Source organism: Danio rerio, chromosome 10, assembly GCF_049306965.1.
Source record: "Danio rerio strain Tuebingen ecotype United States chromosome 10, GRCz12tu, whole genome shotgun sequence".
Taxonomy (NCBI): domain Eukaryota; kingdom Metazoa; phylum Chordata; class Actinopteri; order Cypriniformes; family Danionidae; genus Danio; species Danio rerio.
Window position 1 is genome coordinate 6,012,491 of NC_133185.1, and position 20,876 is coordinate 6,033,366.

The window sequence follows — 20,876 nt, forward strand, 5'->3', positions numbered from 1 at the left end:
TTTGTCTTTAAAATTTTAAGTTTATATCTTACAATTCCTTATTCCACCCTTTTTTTTCCAATATGGCATGATTTAGCATGAAATTGTTTCACACTGTTTTTTGGCATTGATTTACAGTGTGATAATGCTAAAGCCTTGCTTATCCTGTTTTCATTCATTCATTCGTTTTCTTGTCGGCTTAGTCCCTTTATTAATCCGGGGTCGCCACAGCGGAATGAACCGTCAACTTATCCAGCACATTTTTACGCAGCGAAGATGCCCTTCCAGCCGCAACCCATCTCTGGGAAACATCCACACACACACACGTTCACACACACACTCATACACTATGGACAATTTAGCCTACCCAATTCACCTGTACAGCATGTCTTTGGACTGTGGTGGAAACCAGAGCACCCGGAGGAAACCCATGCAAATACAGGGAGAACATGCAAACTCCACACAGAAACGCCAACTGAGCCGAGGATCGAACCAGCAACCCAGCGACCTTCTTGCTGTGAGGCGACAGCACTACCTACCTACGTCGCCCTATCCTGTTTAATAACCCAGTAAAAGCAATGATGCTAACACTGCTACTGAATTATAACTGTAAAATGTTGCTTCCCTCAAAATTAAAAGTGATGTTCAGAATGGTATTAACCCATGGTTTTTCTAGTAAACGTTGACTTACTTGTATGTCCAGCATTTCTTCATGAGGTCGTACATCTCAGGTGGGCAGTCGGGCGGTGCGGACATCCGCTGTCCGTTCTCAATCATTTGGATGACTTCATTTCCCTTCATGCCCTACAAAAGATAAGATGAATAAACCAACATGAGCATCTTTGCTATTATACACTCGCCGGCCACTTTATTAGGTACACGTTACTAGTACCAGACTGGACCCTTTTTTGCCCTCAGAACTGTCTTCATGGCATAGATTCAGCAAGGCACTGGAAATATTCCTGAGAATATTTTGGTCCATATTGACATGATAGCATCACGCAGTTGCTGCAGATGTGTCGGCAGCACATCTATGATGCGAATCTCCCATTCCACCACATCCCAAAGTCCTCTACTGGATTGTGATCTGGTGACTGTGGAGGCTATTTGAGTTCAGTGAACTCACTGTCATGTTTAAGAAACTGGTCTGAGATGATTTACGCTTTATGACTTATTTCTGCTGGAAATCATATCCTGCTGCCATCATAAGATGTGTACACTGTGGTCTTAAAGGGATGGACATGGTCAGCAACAGTACTCAGGTAGGCTGTGGCATTGACACGATGCTCAATTGGTACTAATAGGCCCAAAGTGTACCAAGAAAATATCCCCCACACCATTACACCACCGCCACCAGCCTGAACTGTTGATACCAGGCAGGATGGATCCATGCTTTCAAGTTGTTGATGCCAAATTCTGACCCTACCATCCAAATGTTGCAGCAGAAATCGAGACTTATCAGACCAGGCAACGTTTCTCCAATCCTCTATTGTCCTATTTTGGTGACCCTGTGCCCATTGCAGCCTAAGTTTCCTGTGTTTAGCTGACAGTAGTGGCACCCGGTGTAGTCTTCTGCTGTTGTAGCCCATCTGCCTCAAGGTCTGATGGTTTGTGCGTTCAGAGATGCACTTTTGCATACCTCGGTTGAAACAAGTGGTTATTTGAGTTACTGTTGCCTTTCTATCATCTCAAACCAAAAGTCATCTTTATTCCCCATTTTGATGCTTGGTTTGAACTGAAGCAAATTGTCTTGACTGTGTCTACATGCCTAAATGCATTGAGTTACTGCCATGTGATTGGCTGATTATGAACTTGTGTTAACGAGCAGTTGGGCTGGTGTACCTAAAGTGCCCGGTGATTGTAAATTCACTACTATTAACACTTATAAAATCATGCTTGATAATAGATGGATTAAAATTTCAGATATAATATATACTGTATATTATATAAAATTTCTAAATAAATATCAACCCCATTAGGGCCACATTCCTTACTATATAGTAATCACAGTACATGAAATACAGCAGTATCAATCTTTTATTTTGAAATAATACTTTTTGTGCAATAAGTATTTTGCTACATTTTTACTCATTGTATCGAATAAGTTTTCCTAAACTAATTTCTAATAACTGATTTATTTTATCTTTGCCATGATGAAAGTAAATAATATTTACTTATGCACAGCTTAAAGTGATATTTAAAGGCTTAACTAGGTTAATTAGGTTAACTAGGCAGGTTAGAGTAATTATTGTGTAACGGTCGTTTGTTCTGTAGACTGTCAAAAAAATATAGCTTAAAGGGGCTAATAATTTTTTACCTTTAAAAGGGTTTAAAAAAATTAAAAACTGATTTTATTCGTACCAAAATAAAACAAATAAGACTTTCTCCAGAAGAAAAATATTATCAGACATATTGTGAAAATTTCCTTGCTCTGTTAAACATCATTTGAAAATTATTTTAAAAAGAAAAAAAGTTCAAAGGGGGGCTAATAATTCTGACTTCAACTGTATATTCTACAATATAAATATATTAGTCAATATTTGACAAAACGATGTTACATAATACATAACAGAAATGAGGGGCCCTTAATATGTTTCCTCCTTCTGAAACATACTCATAATCTATACACATCAACTGATCTGATACAAAATATGTCGGTCAAAAATGTTTGAAAGGATCCCTGCAGCACTGGTCAACATAACACACAGATTCTACTCACCTTGTATGGTTTCTGTCCGTATGAAAAAGCCTCCCACATCAGGACTCCAAAGCTCCACACGTCACTCTTTGAAGAAAATTTCAAGTAGTTCATGCACTCGGGTGCGTACCATTTCAACGGCCATTTACCATGACCTTTGGCCTGAACAGGAGTAAACAAAGAGTGGTTAGGTTTTCACTCTCGTACACTATAAATAAACCATCACTTTGCACATTACATCAGTGAGTAGTGCCGTACATTAAAATAAAAGGCCACGACTAAACACGGAGGATGATCTCCAAATCAAAATCTCCTAAACAAAATTATAATGATTGAAAAAATTATATGGTTGTTAGACTGCTGCACTTTTTTGTGTTGCCAATATGCTCATGTTTATATAGTTCCTATTGGTGTATGTACACGTTGTGTGCAATATGTGTATGTTTATAACCACATTTGAGAATAGTGGGGGTCGCAAATATCTGGAATTGTTATTTTGGGGGTCCTTGGCTAAAAAGTTTGGGAACCCCTGCTATAGAAGACCCATGTTGTGTTTACCCAAAGTACATTTAAGTGAGCAGTTCTTAAAAATGCTTAAAAATGGAGTAGAAAGGTTCCATAGATGTTTAAAGGTTCTTCATGGAACCATCACATTCCCAATCTAAAATGTACATGAAAATACATTATTGTTGTAGGTATTTAAACCAGAATTTGTGAAAAAATAAACAAAACCAAACATTGGTTTTGACGTGAATACTAAACCCAGGGGTTGAAAGTATTGCAAAGAATCCATTATTCTTTAAATTAATGAAGGGAAACTTTAAAAAAAAAAAAAACATATTGTACCTTGTAATAGTTCTCATCCTCTGTCAGGGCTTTAGAGAGGCCAAAGTCGCTGATTTTTGCATAATGCTGAGTGACTAAAAGCACATTCCTGGCTGCAAGATCTCTGTGAACAAAGTTGTGCTCTTCCAGATATTTCATGCCCATTGACACCTGATGAACCAGCTCTGTGAGGTTCTTCACAGTGATGTGCCTGAAAACACAAGCATAAACAAAAAAGCGAAAACATTACAATGTAAAATGCTGTTATATAGGCCAGCTAATTAAATGTATTGAGAGTTACACACACTGCAAAAAATGCTTTTCTCACTTAGATTTTTTGTCTTGTTTCTAGTCTATATACCTAAAAATTCTTAAATCAAGAAGCATTTTTCCTTAAAACAAGCAAAATAATCTTCCATTTTTTCGATCGTCTACAAAACAAACCATCATTAACTTGCCTAATATACCTAACCTGCCTAGTTAACCTAATTAACCAAGTTAAGCCTTTAAATGTCACTTTAAGCTATAAAGAAGTGACTTGAAAAATATCTAGTCAACTATTGTTTACTGTCATAATTTTAAAGATAAAACAAATCTGTTATTAGAAATGAGTTACTAAAACTATTATGTCTAGAAACAGGGAGCTAATAATTCTAAAATAAACTATATATATATATATAATAATCTAAAAAGACATTAACCATTAACTGCTTTTTTACAAATCGCCAAGAATCACAAATTTAGTTAAGAAATCTATAACGTGCTACTGAAGAAAAAAAGTCAGCTACATCTTGGATGACCTGAGGTTGAGTAAATTAACTGTAAGTCTTTAAAAAAGATCTTTAGCCATCACCATATTCATAACAGCACAGTATCTCAAGTCTCATTACATATTTGTAGCATGACGTACTTGTTCTTCTGCAGAAACTTGTGAAGCGGCCCCAGTTCAGCGAGCTCCATAACCAGCATAAGGTTTTCCGCTTCACAGATCCCAATCATGCGGACTATGTATGGATTATCCAGCTGCTGCATGACGTTCGCCTCCCGCAACATCTCGTCCTTTACTGCTGCATTATCGTCATCATTCTTTAGGATCTTAACAGCAACAACCTTCTGTGTTCTGAAGTAAACAAACCACATACACTCTTAAAATGTGTCTGAAAGAAACACTCAGTTAATTTTTGAAAATAAAAACATTTAGAACCCATTAAGCCAATTTTTTTAGTCAGGCAGTGGCACTTTGAACTTAGCTTAGCATAGATTAGACCATTAGCATCTCACTCAAAAAATCCAAAAAAGAAAATTAAAGCTTGACTCTTCTCTGGTTACATTGTGTAGACCAACCGAAAATGAAACGTTGCTATTTTATAGGCTGATATGTCCAGGAACTATAATCTTGTTCTGGCGTAATAATCAAGTAACTTTACTGCTGTACCATGGCTGCAGCGGGCACAATGTAATTACCTACTGCTTTTGCTATAGATTTTGCTGTTTGTTTAAACAATTTTTAAAAAATGAGCTGAAACAACACAATTATTGAGAGTTTTTTTGACACATTTTATGTTCAATCCACTTAAATTTATAAAAACTCAGTTAAATTGATTGTGTGGAACCCAGCATTTTCAACAGTGTGTAGTTACCCAGCAAGGGGCTTTCATTTTTGGTCAGTTTTACAGTACACGATGTAACTACAGAGGAGTCAAGCTTTAAATAGGAAAGTGTTTAAAACTCTTTTTAAAGATTCTGAGATGCTAATTGTCAAAGAAAAAGTCCATGATCTATGCTAAGCTAAGCTAAAATTGCTCCCGCCAGAGTTCAGCTGAAGGGTTTCAAAAATATTTGTTTTGTAAATGATTTATTACATGTTTAAAACATATTGAAACAGACTGCAATTTATGCAAATATGTCGTTGCACTATGCCTGATCATGGTAGATCATCCGCATTTTATGAGCATCGGCTTATTTGCCACAATGCTAATTTGTTCTGTGCTTTTTGCATTTGTCAATATATAAATAAGATGCTACTGTTTGTTCTTTAATCTGTGCATTTTCTGTAAATCATCAGCAGATATTTTTACACCCATCAGCCAGGGGTGATTCTAGGGTTGACAGGTTAGGCTAAGGACTTTTTAGCAACGACCATGCCATCGGCACTGTTCTAAAGTTGTGCTGTCGCTCAAATTTGTTTTGTTTGTTTTTAAAGAGCCCCTATTATGGGTTTTTGAAAATGGCCTTCCATGTAGTGTGTAACACAGCTCTAAGTGAAGTGAAATATTCAGCTCAGACTTAAATCTGAAAGTGCGCCGTGTTTAAAACTATTGATTCATCTACAAAAGAGTTGACTCATAGTGCTTCAAATGAATCTTCTTGATAACATGTCTTTAGCTGTTTTGGCGTGATGTCTGTAGGAAACTTAAGCCCCGCCCAATTGTTGCACGTGCAAACCCCGGAAAATTAAAACCAGCCCCGCCCACAAACACTGTAGCATGAAAGAGAGGAAGACAAACACTGTAGCAGATCCCGATTGAATCAAATAATGAAAGCGCTGTGCTCAGCTGGATATTATTGGTAGTGTGAGGGAAAGTTAGTGTTATTTTCTTTCCCCAAACCATTGGTTGAGGTCCTTTTTCTGATGCTTACAATGGGGGATTCATCAGCCGTTTGTTAAAGGAAGGATCAGAAAAGACTAGGGATGTAACGGTATTGTAAATACCGTCATACCGCAATATTAATTTTTTTTATATTACCGTAGTCGCATGACTCGGTAAAACTATAGGTCTTCTGAGAAAATTTGCTCAGGCGAATGAAGCGAACGGGAGGTAGCAGAAACTATAATTCCCATCAGCCCAGGCTTTGCCATCATCCCTTGCGGTCTGTTGTCGCTACAGATCCAGTAATGCGGAAATGGAGTGTGCTGCTAGAAGCGGGCATCAAAAAGAGCTGGAAATGATCGAACCTGAAGCGGGTGTTGTCGCCGCACGCGTACTGAATAGTGGTGTTGTCGCGCGCGTTCTGATCAGCTGTGTTGTCGCGCGCGTACTGAATAGCGGTGTTGTTGCGCGCGTTCTGATCAGCTGTGTTGTCGCGCGCGTACTGTAAAGCGGGGAGGGGGGGTGGAGCGCGCATACTCAAGAGCGGTGTTGTCGCGCGCCTACTGAAGGGCAGGACGGAGGGTGTGACACAGCACACTGTTCAGATTGATACAGACATGAGACCTCTATCTCACTCATGGCTTGTCCTCTCAAATGGGGGAAAGACAATGCACAACGTTACCCACTGCTGTCAACCTGGGCCAAGTCATATCTCTCTGTCCCAGAAACCTCAGTCCCAAATGAGAGGGTTTTTTTCTGTTGCAGGGGACATTGTAAATGCCCAGAGATACCAGCTTTTACCAGATTATATTTATATGATAATTTTCCTTAAAGCCCATCTCTATCTAAGTGAGTGAGTGATTAAATGTTGAATGTGATGAGTTTTCAACAAAACTAAATTAAAACTTTATTTTTTTACATGGTTTAATAATTTTTTGTTATTAAAATTGAAGTTCCTGTTTCAAAGCTTACAGATAGATGGCTAATTTGTATGTCATTGACACTTTTGGCACTTTTTGGAGTATTTTCATAAGTTTTGTTTTTTCCTGTAAATGATTCAATAAATACAGTACCGTGACATTCATACCGAGGTATTACCGTACCATGAAATTCGGATACTGTTACATCCCTAGAAAAGACTACTGATGTGTGGGACTTTGCCAGAGCTTGACAGGAACTTTATCAGTACACAGTTCACCAGTTTCCTTCTCCATTTCACAAGTGTAAGTAAGTGTGATTAAAATGGTAGCCTCTTTGTTTTCTCTAGCTTGCAAATTATGTATTTAATTGTGTTTTGTTACTTGTAATCGCTTGTAGTACGGGAGACTCCTGGAAAAACAGGAGTTTTGGAAGGTATGCTCACACATACACTCTGCACTCTGACTACTTCCATATTGTTGATAAGCTGTGGTGGGCATTTCACTCTGTCTCGCGCTGAAAGCTGTCGACCAATCGCAACAGACTGTCATTGGTCCAATCAGCACAGATAAGCTTCACGCTAAGGAGGGGTTTGGGAACAAATGAATCGCTGAACGAATCATTTGCGAGTCGCTGGGATAATTAGATAAAAATAAATGCAGATTATAAGACAATGAAAGTGTTTTTTGACCTTGCATGCATAACAGCCTGTTGTTGGAGACCATATCCAAAATATGACCATTTTAATAGATAATAGGGGCTCTTTAAATCTGTCCCTTGATATTCTTATTAATGACAAAAATCCGCCTGAAATGATGTTCTACATAAACTTGGTTGACTCACTTTTTCATCTGGTAAACACCTCTCAGGACAGTGCCAAAGTTCCCTGAGCCTAGTTCTCCATCTTCCAGAGTCAGATCACTGCGGTTCACTTTAGTCGATCGCAGCTCATCGGGATCTGCATATGGACTTTCATACACCTGTGTGTCCATTGGCATAGCTGGTATGAAGACAACACAACAATAATTAAGAAGACAGAAAGAAATAATTACACCACAGTCAGGTTTAACCTAGCAGTCAATAGTTTGAACACTCATATTCAAATTTAATTTTATCAAAACTATAGAAATTGAAGTATGATTAAAGTTCAGCACTTGTTAGAAAATATGTGGACATGGTGAAAATTTAGCAAAAATGAGATTACCTTCACACACCCAGTTGTCACTTAATAATGTTAAACTTTCTGTTCCTCTTTAAAATCCTGCCTAGATGAGATCTGTCCTCTTGCCACCAGGTCAATGTTCTCTTTTCCCTGTAATCCCTGACTGTTCTGAGAGAACATTGAACAGCACTCAAGACAACAGAGCAAGAATGGTGCAAATCAAATCCCCCGCTGACCATAGTCCAGCTGGCATCATTCGCCTCCCAAATCCATTCGGCCAAAACCCTATACTACAGTAACAGAATTAACAGCACTTTAGACCCCCGAAAACCATTCAGGACACTTAATACCCTGCTCTGTCCTCCTCCACCACCTCCTTGTTAGCTGATGATTTGGCCTCAAATTAGCAGTTTATTTCACACCACATTTATCTAAAATTTCCACCAAACAACACCCTCTGAAGAAAATTCACTCTCCCTTCTCCCTCCTCACTTAGGAAGAAATATCTAAAGTTATCCTCTCTGCGCATTTCGCAACTTTCCCCATGGACCCAATTCCCTCACACATCCTGCAGGATGTTTCCCCGGCCATAGTGCCAGACCTAATAGACATCATTAACACTTCATTCTACACTGGCACGTTCCCGACTACTTTTAAGCAGGCCCAAAACTGGAAAATTACAGAATCACTTTCTATGTATTGCTGAAACACCGGAAAGAGTTGTCTTCAACCAAATTTCTGAATGTTTACCACACAAAAACCTGCTGGATGCAGTCCAATCAGTCTTCAAATGTGGACATTTCACTGAGACTGCACTACTTTTGGTCACTTAAGCCCTGCACTCTGCTTTTACTGGACCTGTCTGCTGCTTTTGATATGGTGAATCATCACATTCTACTGTCTTGCCTTTCCTCAATGGGAACACTGGAACCCCGCTCTGCTTGTTGGAGTCTTACCTCACCAGCAGATCATTTAGAGTTGCCTGAAAAGAAGAAGTTTCTAAAGCTAATCAGTTGGTCACTGGGGTACCTCATGGATCTGTTCTGCTCTGCCTTTTGAGGTCCCGTATTACTCTCGTGAGTGATTTTCACACCTGCTCCCCTTTGGTAAATCGACTGACTGACTGACTGGCTGACTGAGGGTGTACTTACACTATGCTATCCGAACTGTGCCCAGGCTCATTTCCCGGTCCGTTTGAGAAGTGTGAGTGCTCTGAATTGGGCTTAGGCATGGTTCGCTTGGCCAGCCCTGGCCCGGTTGGAAGAGGTGTGCCAGACCGTGGTTCACTTGGGCTCAGTAGTGTGTGTAAATAGCAACTGAACCCGAAACTGAAGATGAGACGTGACTTTTAAGACATGTTTCATATGTGTTTATTAATCATTCTTACTGTTCAATGAACGCAAACTGTCGTAGTTTATTAAAGACAAACCCCTCACTGCACCACAGCTGCACCTTCAGCAAACCTTCTAATTCCTGCAGCACAAGGACTTTGTAATTGTTTATAAGCATCAAAGTTGGCTGATCTGTTCGGCGAAATATTTGACTACGTGTCTAAACGACTAAAACAATACAACGATATAAAGCAATCTCCCTGTTTTAAGCAAGAGGGCTTCTTAAACTGAACAGCCCACCATCGATGACGTAAGCGTGCTCAGGCCTAAATGCGATGTGAGTGCGGGCCTTCAGGGGAGATGGGAGTGGGGGTTCAAAGCAACTGTACAGTGTGAGTACGCCCTGAGTGATTGACTGACCTAACCTCCTCCATCCCTTAACCCAACCAATAGTGTTTTCAAAACCCCCGGTTGACCAGCGTCCACCCACTTCCTTATACACAACTGATAGTGTTTTCAAAAGCAATCCAGAAAAGGAAAAACTGTCTGATTTTTACTGCATTTTCCAATTTTACCACATTCTCACTCTGTTTTTTACATTCTTTTTTGCTTTTGTTTTCCTCGCTTTCTTGAACTGTTCTTCACCAGACTCAAACCCCGTTTTCATGGTCAACTTCTCTCTTGTGTCCGTCGATATACGCAGTGAGCCAATGAGCAAACTGGTAACAGCGGGAAAGCCATCCATACAAAGGTAAGAGGTCAGCTGGTCATATCACTCTGTAGCTTTCGTTTTAAAGACAAAGGGCAGCCATACATACTTCTGGTTACATAATTTACAATCTCCACAAATCTATATAGGGCTACGCTTTTCAGAATAAGCCTATGTTGGATCTGTTCTAGATCTTCTTCTATTTTCTTTGTACACCACATCGCTGGGAGCCAAAAGGCCATTTGACTTCACAGCTCCATCTTTCATTTCATCCTGATGACCCATACTGTAGGTAGCTGCAAGGATTTTACACTGTCTGGAGAATATCTCAGTTTGGAATATCACCTACAGCTTAATTTGGCAAAAACTGAACTTCTCGTCTTCTCTGCAACTCCAAACATTCAACAGAATTTCGTAATCCAATTGGGAACATCTACTATTACCCCATGTAGTTTGATAAGGAATCTTGGGGTGTCAAGAAACTCATTGGTTTGAGGACAAAACACAAAAACACACCTAAACGGTGTCTTTAGGTGTGCCAGTGTATCTAAAGATCACTAAATATCACTAAAATAAATTGAGTGATGTGTTCAAACTTTGACGGCTAGTTTGAGGGTTGAAGCACACCAACCTGAATCCAAGAAATTACCCTGCTTGGAATAGTCGTCTTTGCCGTTAGGTGTGATTTTATAAGGGTTTTCAGCAGAACCCTACAAGCAAAGAACATAATTATATATGTGAAAACACACAGGTCCACGTAGCAAAAGCTGAAAGGACACAGGCAGGTAATCTGAAATGCCTGCATGCATCAATGGGAAAGAAGGACAGGGTCAAACCAAACGTTCCTGTGTTCTTCATGGCACCTTGAATCAGAACTGTAAAAATGCAAAATTACATTTACTAAGATGAGTCAATGTTATGTAAATGAAAACTCATTGATACAGCGTTTTACATGATGTGGTCAGTGTCCATGAAGAAGAGGAGAACCTTCTTCCAAAGGGTCAAAAAGCCAAAATGTAGTGTATAAATGGATAAAATAAGAAAAGAGATCTCTTGCAGATTGATAATTATGTCATTGGTACCATTAAATAGGAGTGATGGAGAAGGAAAATGGAAATATGCATGTATGATTGGGGCACCATTTAGAAGCTGAAAAATCAACAGATATCTAATATAATCATAAATGATTGCCATATCTTTAGACAATGATCCAGCCATTGCCTTTTTCCAAACCCTGATTTTATGCAGTTGGAAAAAAGCAGTCGACAGATGTGAACATTTGATTTATAAAAGCATATATCAACAATGTTACTGTCACTTCTGTCAATTTAAATGTAAAACACACACAAGAACAAAATTGACCCCAGTTTATCGACTGGTTTTGCATATAAAGGCAAGGTTTAAAATGACTTAAAATTATCCTGACTAATGCAGTCTCAATCTTGAGTCAATATGATAACCAACCTTACAGATGAGGGTTTTATTTTTATTTCACCGTTTTGGTTTTAATGTTGTAGAATAAAGGTTATGATTTCTTTTACATCCTTGCTGGAGAAAAGAAAAACATCTTAAAACTGGACTAGCTGGTATATGATTGTGGTAAAATAAAAAACACCCATCTGTAAACAAATATTAATGCTGAAGTAACATACAGTTTAAGTCAGAATTATTAGCCCCCCTTTGAATTTTGCTTGCTTTTTTAAATATTTCTCAAATGATGTTTAACAGAGCAGGGAAATTTTTACAGTATGTCTAATAATATTTTTTTCTACTGGAGAAAGTTTTATTTGATTTATTTCGGCTAGAAAAGCGTTTTTTTTTTTTTTTGGGGTCAATTATTAGCCCCTTTAAGCAATTTGTTTTTTCTCCATAGTCCACAGAACAATCCATCATTCTACACCGACTTGTCTAATTACCCTAACATGCTTAGTTAACTTAATCAACCTAGTTAAACCTTTAAATGTCACTTTAAGCTGTATAGTAGTGTCTTGAAAATATCTAGTAAGTATTATTTACTGTCATCATGGCAAAGATAAAATAAATCAGTTTAGTACTAATTCAGGGGGGCTCATATTTCTGACTTCAACTGTATATGTATATTGTTTCATTGAAGAAAAAGAAAAATAGACGCAAGTTAAAATAATGTACCTTGACTTAAATCATGTATCCACCTTATTTTTTAAGGGACATGTAAACTATTTACTATTACAACCAGTTACCATAAAATGAATAAAAAATAAATACATGGGAACTGTGACTCACATAAAGGTCTAAGATCTATGATAAAAGTGCTCCCGCCAGACCCAGAGATCAGCTGAATGAATTTATAAATGGTAAATCTTAACTGTTTAACTCTAGTGGAGTTGTAAAATGTGCCTATTTTATGTGTTCCTTTAATATTACATTGTGTTTAAAATTAACAGTGTGTTAAGATTTTGTTTCAAGTCCATATAGTTCAAAGATTTATAAGCATTACACAGTCCGAATTTGGAGAGTTGTTGCAAATAAAGGGATTAAGTTACAGGCTTAATCTCTCTCTGTGTGCCAAATTATATTAGACAACAGAAAAAGATGACCAGTATATATGAATACTTCAACACAAACATTAAGGACACATACTACAACCGCAAATCAGAGAAGTTCGGTACTGAATGGAAAACGCAAATAAAAAAAGAAAGTAGTGATTTCCAATGATTTACTTTGTCTTGTATTTCAATGCTGACAATATGAACACAAAATATTTCATGTTTTGTCTTGTAAACTTCATTTCATTTGTAAATACACATCCTTTCCTGTCATTCAGACCTGCAGGACATTCCAAAAAAGTTGGGACAGGAGCAATTTAGGGCTAGTAATCAGATAAATTTGGTTAAATGATGATTTGATTTGAAACAGGTGATGTCAACAGGTGACTGTAATCATGATTTGCTACAAAAGCAGCATCCAAGAACGTTAATCGCCACATGGACTCAGGACTACTTTGGCAAATCTTTGTCAGGTACCACAGTACATAGATACATCCACGAATGGCAGTTATAACTGTACTGTGCCAAAATGAAGCCCTATGTTAACAGTGTCCAGAAGCACTGTCAATCTCTCTGAGCTCTAAGGCATGTATGATGAACCATCCCACAGTGGAAAGTGTACTGTGGTCAGATGAATTAGTATTTCGGGGGAGAAATGGACATTGTGTGTTTTTGACCAAAGAAGAAAAGGATCAAAACTCCAAAAGCCAGGGTCTGTAATGGTATGGGTTGTTTCAGTGCCTTTGGCAAAGGTAACTTGCACTTCTGTGAAGGCACTATTAAGTACAGAGAGTTTTTGGAGCACAATATGCTGCCTTCTTTTCCATGGACGCCCATGCATATTTTAACAAGATAATAACAAAACACATTTTGCACAAATTACACAGTCCTGGATGTGGAGGATACGGATGCAGGTACTTGACTGGCCTGCCTGCAGTCCTGACCTGTCCTTAATAGAGAGTGTGTGGTCATTTTGAAGCATAAATTGTGACAACAAAACCCCAAACTGTTGCCCACTATAAGACTTGTTTGCAGAAAAAATGGGACAAAATTACATCCCAGTTGGTGTCTTCCGTCCCTTAACATCTTTTAGGTGTTGTGAAAAGGAATGGAAACATTACAAAGTGGTAAATTTTTACTGGTGGTATTAATTTTTACTTTACTGGTCCAACTTTTTTTTTAAATGTGTTGCAAAAACCAAATTCTTTAATTAAAAAAGCTAAATCATGAGGAACACATTAAATAAAGTGCTGATGTATTGTCTGTAATCAAATACACGTTAAGATAAATTTAGAAATCACTTCTTTCTTTTTTATTTGTGTCAACCTTTCCTGATTTGGGGTTGGAATGCAATGGGTGCTTCTGTATCTTTAGTGCTTGGCTCCTAATAATCTGAATAAACAGATTGCTGTTTATGATCAGCTAAATCAAATGAAAGTGACTGACAATGGGGTCATCAAGGTTAAAATGCCTGTGTGATAGTGACATTAAAAATAAGGTGGATAGGCAATCAAGGTGAAAATGTATAAAACTGTCTGAAAATGGCAAGTGTACTGTGAAAGTGTACTGTAAATGGCAACCATTCTTTTAACTGAACTCTTAACTTCTTTAAAGGTCCCCTGAAGTGCCTTGAAATGCAGATTTGTTTGATGCACAAAGTAATTTTAATCCGAAAGCTGGGTGGGATGTTAAAGTAGCCCCTCCCCCCATTTAAAAACTAGCCAATATGGTTTCGTTACTGTCCCAGCTCTACATTTTTGTTTCTATCACAGCTCAGACAAATACATTAAGCTAAAGTCAAAGACTATACAATAAACAAAATGTGTAACTTGTGTAGTTTTGTATCGGGAAAAAATGGTCAATGTGGCTGCTCTAGTGAAAGATGTCTAGTAAAGCAGTAATAACCCCATCAATACCAAAAGACCCAGTCTTTCTCGTCTGACCTCTTTGTTTTAAAATAATTCCCACCTCCGCCATTCAAATGCAAGTCACATAACCAACCCAGGCTCAATCTGGAAACGTAGCCCCACGGACGTTTCTGGAGACCACGAAATAAGTCCCGGGAGGTACGCATTTGTGCAGTTTTCGCGAATCCGTGAGAGGTCGCTATGAACACTTTTTCGCGTCTTGAACGCCCCCACACTGTTCGCACCCGTGGTGTTCTCGCGTAAAAAGCCAACGGATGCTGCTTTCAAGGGACCGTCTGTTCGACTGACTGATTGACTGACTGAATGACTGAACGATTGACTGGGTGGCCAGCCAATCGGCTGACCAAGCCACCCTCCTCCTCCTCCTTCCATAAACCCAAGCGACTATTTACAAAAGCCGTCCAGAAAAAGAAAAGCCCTCGTACGATTTTGACTGCATTTTCAGATTTCACCCCATTCTCGCCCCGTTTAAACTCCTTTCTTTTTGCATTCTGTTTTTTGTCTCACCTGATTTCAGGAACCGCTCTTCCCTGGACTCAACCCGGTCGTAGCCGCGGCCGGCTCCTTCTCCGGGTCTCCACTCCACCGACATAACACTACGAGCTAATCGGACGAACTGGTTGCGGCTGGAAAGCCCTCCACACGGAGGAGGTGAGCCGTCAGCCGGCGAGCGCGAAGAGGATTAGCGTCAAAGCGCCCCATAGCGTTCGCTTGAAAAAACTAAATGCAGCCATACGTACCTCCGGCCACGTAAATTACGGTCTCCAGAAACGTCCCCGGGGCTACGTTTTCAGAATGAGCTTGGGTTGCAACATAACAGCAACCACTCGAACACCCACAATTTTTTTTGGAAGAGATTTGCCTTCAGGATTAAGTTGCTAATTATTTCAGCAGACCAACGTGAATGAATGCAGTGTTAATCCAAGAATTATATTGTGCAACATGCAAGTTATTGGTAATTACGTTGGTTACACAGTTTGACTGCCATGTTATGCCTAGTTCAGACTGCGTGATTTTAGCCCCGATTTTGGCTCGCCGACAGATTTTGAGAAATCGCTGACAAATGCCTGAAGTCACAGGCAAATCGCTGCTCGTGCACGTGAGTGACAATCAAACAGTATGAACTATCAAAGATGCGATCTGAGAGAATCGCCGATGAGTCGCCCATGCCTGTGCGATATCTGGCGTGATAAATATCTGGAGCTGTCGGCGATTCAAATCATGCGTGTGAATTGAGTTTTGACTGAAAATAACATCAGCCATCGCCTACAGCCAATGAGAGAGCGGCATTCACTAGTGTGTGTGTGTGTTTATACCTGCTGCAGACCAGCGGGAGGCTGGGGGAGAAGTTAACAGCGCTCTTTTTTTGGTTTATTTGGACCCACGAAATGGAGGAAAAACTAGTGGAGGTTTGACAGGACTCAGGAGCAACCGTGTCTGGTTGCAGTTTCATACAGAAAGAAATTAGTTTATTAGCAACGTTGAGGAGAAATGGCTAGTTCCCTTTAAACCCAGGTGAGCAAACATGTACATGTTCTACCCCATTAAAGGCTTCTTTCTCATTATGTAGTTAATAACAAAACATATACTACGTGTTTTTGGCTGTGTGATGTAGTTTGGACGAAGTTGTCGGCGATTCTTCCTATGGTAAAGTCATGCAATGTGAAAGTCCCTGTCACCGATCCATCTTGCAGTGTAAACAAAGCAGCGACGAAATGCTAGCCCAGATAGTCATGCAGTGTGAAAACATCTGTGACACGACTACTTTTAAAATCATGCAGTCTGAACTCGGCATAAGACACTTATGCTGCCTTTAAAATTCGATCAGTAAAAAGAACTTAGGAGACAGGAAGTGAAGCAGAATTTGAAATCAGATGCCTATTTCCGAAGGCACCATTTAGCTTGCAGCCATAATTTTGAATGTCCTAGTTGCCTATACAATGAGAATGCAGTGCATTTCCTAATGCATTTTTGGCAGTACACTTGAATGCAGATATTAGAAAGCATCTAATTGGTCAGAAGATTTGATGAGATAATAAAGTATGAGGTGGCATCATAAAAATTGTTGATCTATATTGGGGAAAGCGAGAAACTGCAAGTTTTGAATTTTGCATTTGTTTTGGAGTGCACTAAATTCTGTCATCATTTACTCACCCTTCACTTATTTGAGTTTCTTGTAAAATAGTACTGGTTCCACTTACTGGTTCTTCAAACTATCTTATTTTGTGTCCAACAGAAAAAAAAGAAACTCAAAGGATTATAATCACCTGAGGATGAGTTATTAGTGAGTCAATTTTCACTTTTAGGTGAACTATCCCTTTAAGAATAACATATTAAGACCAAAAAACTTTCAGGGGACCTTTAAAAGAAAGTACTTATAGAGTAGCTGTATCTCTGTATCTGTAATTATGTCAGAGTGCATGTGACTGGATGTGATGTACAGGGCAGTGAATGGAGGAAGAGATCAGAGAGGGGGTAGGCATCCCACAGGCGAAATCAGAAGCAAAAACCAAGCAAGGCGGGTGTCCTACCACTGCCAGTGGGGGATAGAGAGGAAGAGAGGGGTGTGTTAGTGCACCTTTTTTTGGCCAGGTTTTGGGAAGGAGTATGATTTGAGTCTGGAGATAATCCCACCTGTGGCACCCCGCTAGAAACCACAATTTTAAAGAGCACATGGTTATTTTTCTTTATCCTACCCTCTTATTTAATCTAACTATGACCCATTAGTGTTGTGTTATACATTACAACAGCAAAGCAAAATGCGCAGAAAATAGAGTTCTTTAACAATCAGCTCTGCTAATGCACTAATTCAATGTACTGTATATTGGGTGTATATACGTGTGACCTTATATTCAACAACCCTAATGTTAAATTGGTCAGTGGTTCTCAGCGGGCTTTGATTCAAGACCCAGATTTAACTTTGAATGGCAAGTCCAACGCAGTCTCAGATTTCTTTAAATGTTGAATAATTAAATATAAATATAAGATATAGTATTAAATATAACGTTTATTCATTCACTCATTTTATTTTCGGCTTAGTCCGTTTAACCGCCAACTTATCCAGCATATGTTTTACGCAGCGAATGCCCCTCCAGCTGTAACCCATCACTGGGAAACATCCATACACTCCCATTCACACACATACACTACAATCAATTTTTTTTAGCCTGCCCAATTCCCCTATACCACATGTCTTTGGACTGTAGAGGAAACCGGAGCACCCGGAGGAAACCCACTTGAATGTTTGAACATGCAAACTTCACACAGAACTGCCAACTGACCCAGCCAAGGCTCAAACCAGCGACCTTCTTGCTGTGAGGAGATCATGCTACCCACTGTGTCACCATATATTATTTATTTATTTTATTTTATTGTTTTATTATTATTTTTTAGGGGTTTTCACCTTTATTGATAGGACAGTGGAGATATAGAGACAGGAAAGCGTGGGGAGCAGAGACAGGGGAAAGATCAGCAAAGGACCTCGAGACGGGACTTGAACTCGGGTCGCTGCGAGCACCTCAGTGCTATGTGTCGACGCACTAACCACTAGGCCACGACAACACCATATATTATTTAATAATAATTAAATTTACTATCCAAATAAAAACTTTTCAGAGCCAATGCACTGTTTCTATGAAGATTTAAAATAGGTTTTGTGGAAAACTCAATAGTTCTCAATGAATCCAGATTTTCTCAGATTTGGGCTTTATTTATTTATTTAGCTCAGTGTAAAATGTGATTTCACAAGGAAACAACTGTTTTTCGTGTCGTCAGAAGAGTGGCTAATTCATACAAATTCATGGGGTGTATGTTTAGAAAACGTACACATTTTAAAAGGTGGCATGCCCGCAAAAACCCAACCCCTAAACCTACCCCTTATTGTGAAATCAACTAATCATACTAAAACGGACAAATCCGATTGTACTAATGAATACAAATTGACCACAAAATCAAAAGGTTAAGTAAAACTATGAGATTGCATTGGATTTTTTTTGTTGCATTTAGCAATGTTTGTCCCTGTTGTCTGTTACAGTTTTGGGTCACAACTCACCAGCTGAGAACCGCTTTTTAATTTTTCCCGCTAGCTTACATTGAGATTAATCGGTAGATGAAAAAAAGTCATTTCTTGTAGTTAAACATGTCAGTTCACTTTAAAAGCATGATCACATATTCAGGCTAATGCACACTGCACTGACAGACACTGACCAACATGATCAGAGAACTCAGTCTGGTTTTGTTGGATATTGTAAGTCATCCCAGCAGGCACAGGACGTCAACATGACGTTAGATTGACGCTGTTCCCACATGTTGTGGGGACGTTGCATTTTGTTTGGAAATGAAAATCAAGTTGACGTCGGAACCCAACATCATGTCAATGTCCAACGTCCAACCTAAAATGAATCAACGTCTAATGATGCTACAGCTTGACGTTGTGTGGATGTAACCACTTTGACGTCTATCAGACGTTGGAGTTTGGTAGCCTTGCCCAACGAAAAAAATGTCAGTGTTTGACATCAATATGACGTTGGTTTAAGATTAACATTTGATTTTGGTGACTTTTTAACAAAACCTAAAATCAGTGAAATATCAATGTCATTTGACGTCATTATTGGACATCAAAATAATGTCCTTAGATGCTGACTAGACATTGAATTTTGGTCACCTGACATCACAATCGAAATCTAACCTAATATTAACATCTAATGACGTTGTGCGCCTGCTGGACTGAAGTGTCTGAGAAGTGAAATACTATTATGTGGAGATTGTCCACATTGATTAGCATCTGTTGGAGCAGTGCAAATGTGGCTGTCCATCCAAAAATGAAACTTTGCTGTTAACTATCTTTTTATAACACAGCATTTAAAGCGCATTTTGACTGTAGTGTGCGTTTCTGATGATAGTTGTGGATGTACGTACCTCAGAATGATGTGATGGTCTCGGGCAGGTCTCGGTGAGCACGCGGAGCAGGCCGTCAGGCTTGTAAGAATAGTGTTCTACCAGCTATAATATACAACACATTTCACATCAAATCAGTCTCTGGCCTCCATCACAGGCCATCGCTTCAGTGTTGTGGTTACGCTTTGTAAGCTAAGGCCATTTTGTAGAAAACTTTTGTTTTTCAGCGAACGGTATAAAAACCATCAGTGTGCGTGTATGTTTCTCTGCTATTGGCTGATCTTCAAACAATACACAGAATAAAACTTTTCCGTTATACTAACACAAAGCATGAAATCTATAAATACACTGAAAAAACATACTCCAGATTGACACACTTTTGTTGTGACGCATCATCACCTACTGTATATCTTTAAAAAATTCAACTATTTCCATGTTAACATGCTTTAAATACACACCCACCTTGTTGAAATCTCATTTAAGTTCTTCTAATCACAATGTGGCTGGAGTTTGTCAAGGCTACTGTAGTTAGTGGCCTTGCTATAGCCTTAACCTTGCTAAAGCTTTGATGCTTTGTGCTACGCTCAATCACACAAGCAGGAAATCTAAATATAACACGTCATTTGTCCCTTTGGTCACCACATACAAAGTCAATGTCTACCTCTGCAAGCCTGAAGAACTGAATTCTCCTTTTTTTGCCATAGGTATCAGAGATTCTTATTTTCTGTATAAGGGTCAAAGACAAAAAAGTGTTTTAAATTAAAAGGCTCTTTTAAAGAATTACAATAATAGCCCAAAATACTTGTTAATTGTCATTTTAAATTGTTATTATTTGCTGAAAATGTTTTGATTTATACCTGTGAAATATCACATTTTTTGTATAGCAAACATTGGTACTTTGAGGAATAACATTGAATTGCACTTGCTGAGTCATTAGATATTGAATTGCGTTGTACATTGAAAATCTACACTATTACAGACCTCGGGTCACCAGCGACCCTATTCTTCTTTCACACAAAATCATTATAAAACCTACATCTTTCAATAGCTGATTTTCCTTGTTGTATTGTTAATAAGGGATATATTGATGCATATTAAAAAGGTAGATTCATTTAAGAACAAAAAGGGGGATGGTGGGTAGCGAATGGTTTTGTGGGTCATTTAAAATCTAATGCAGGGGTGTCCAAACTCAGTCCTGGAGGGACTTTGTCCTGCATAGTTTAGCTCCAACTTTCCTCAATACACCTCACTGGAAGTTTCTAGTATACTTGAAAAAGCTTAAATAGCTTGTTCAGGTGTGTTAAATCGGGGTTG

General features: G+C 38.8%; 1 protein-coding gene across 4 annotated transcripts in view; it reads right to left on the minus strand.

Annotated features, from left to right (window-relative positions):
* Positions 1-20,876, minus strand: part of syk (spleen tyrosine kinase) — a 58,083-nt gene that overhangs the window by 3,721 nt on the left and 33,486 nt on the right. For 2 of the 4 annotated variants that reach the window (XM_005155539.6, XM_005155538.6), the window contains exons 5-12: positions 19,584-19,667; positions 17,245-17,313; positions 10,845-10,923; positions 7,855-8,011; positions 4,413-4,622; positions 3,524-3,713; positions 2,699-2,839; positions 671-783 (exon numbers count right to left, since the gene is read on the minus strand). In XM_005155539.6, coding sequence (XP_005155596.1) covers positions 671-783; positions 2,699-2,839; positions 3,524-3,713; positions 4,413-4,622; positions 7,855-8,011; positions 10,845-10,923; positions 17,245-17,313; positions 19,584-19,667 — 1,043 coding nt within the window. The remainder of the gene's footprint in view (positions 1-670; positions 784-2,698; positions 2,840-3,523; positions 3,714-4,412; positions 4,623-7,854; positions 8,012-10,844; positions 10,924-17,244; positions 17,314-19,583; positions 19,668-20,876) is intronic. The other 2 variants (XM_021479147.3, NM_212843.2) reach the window with 1 other exon arrangement.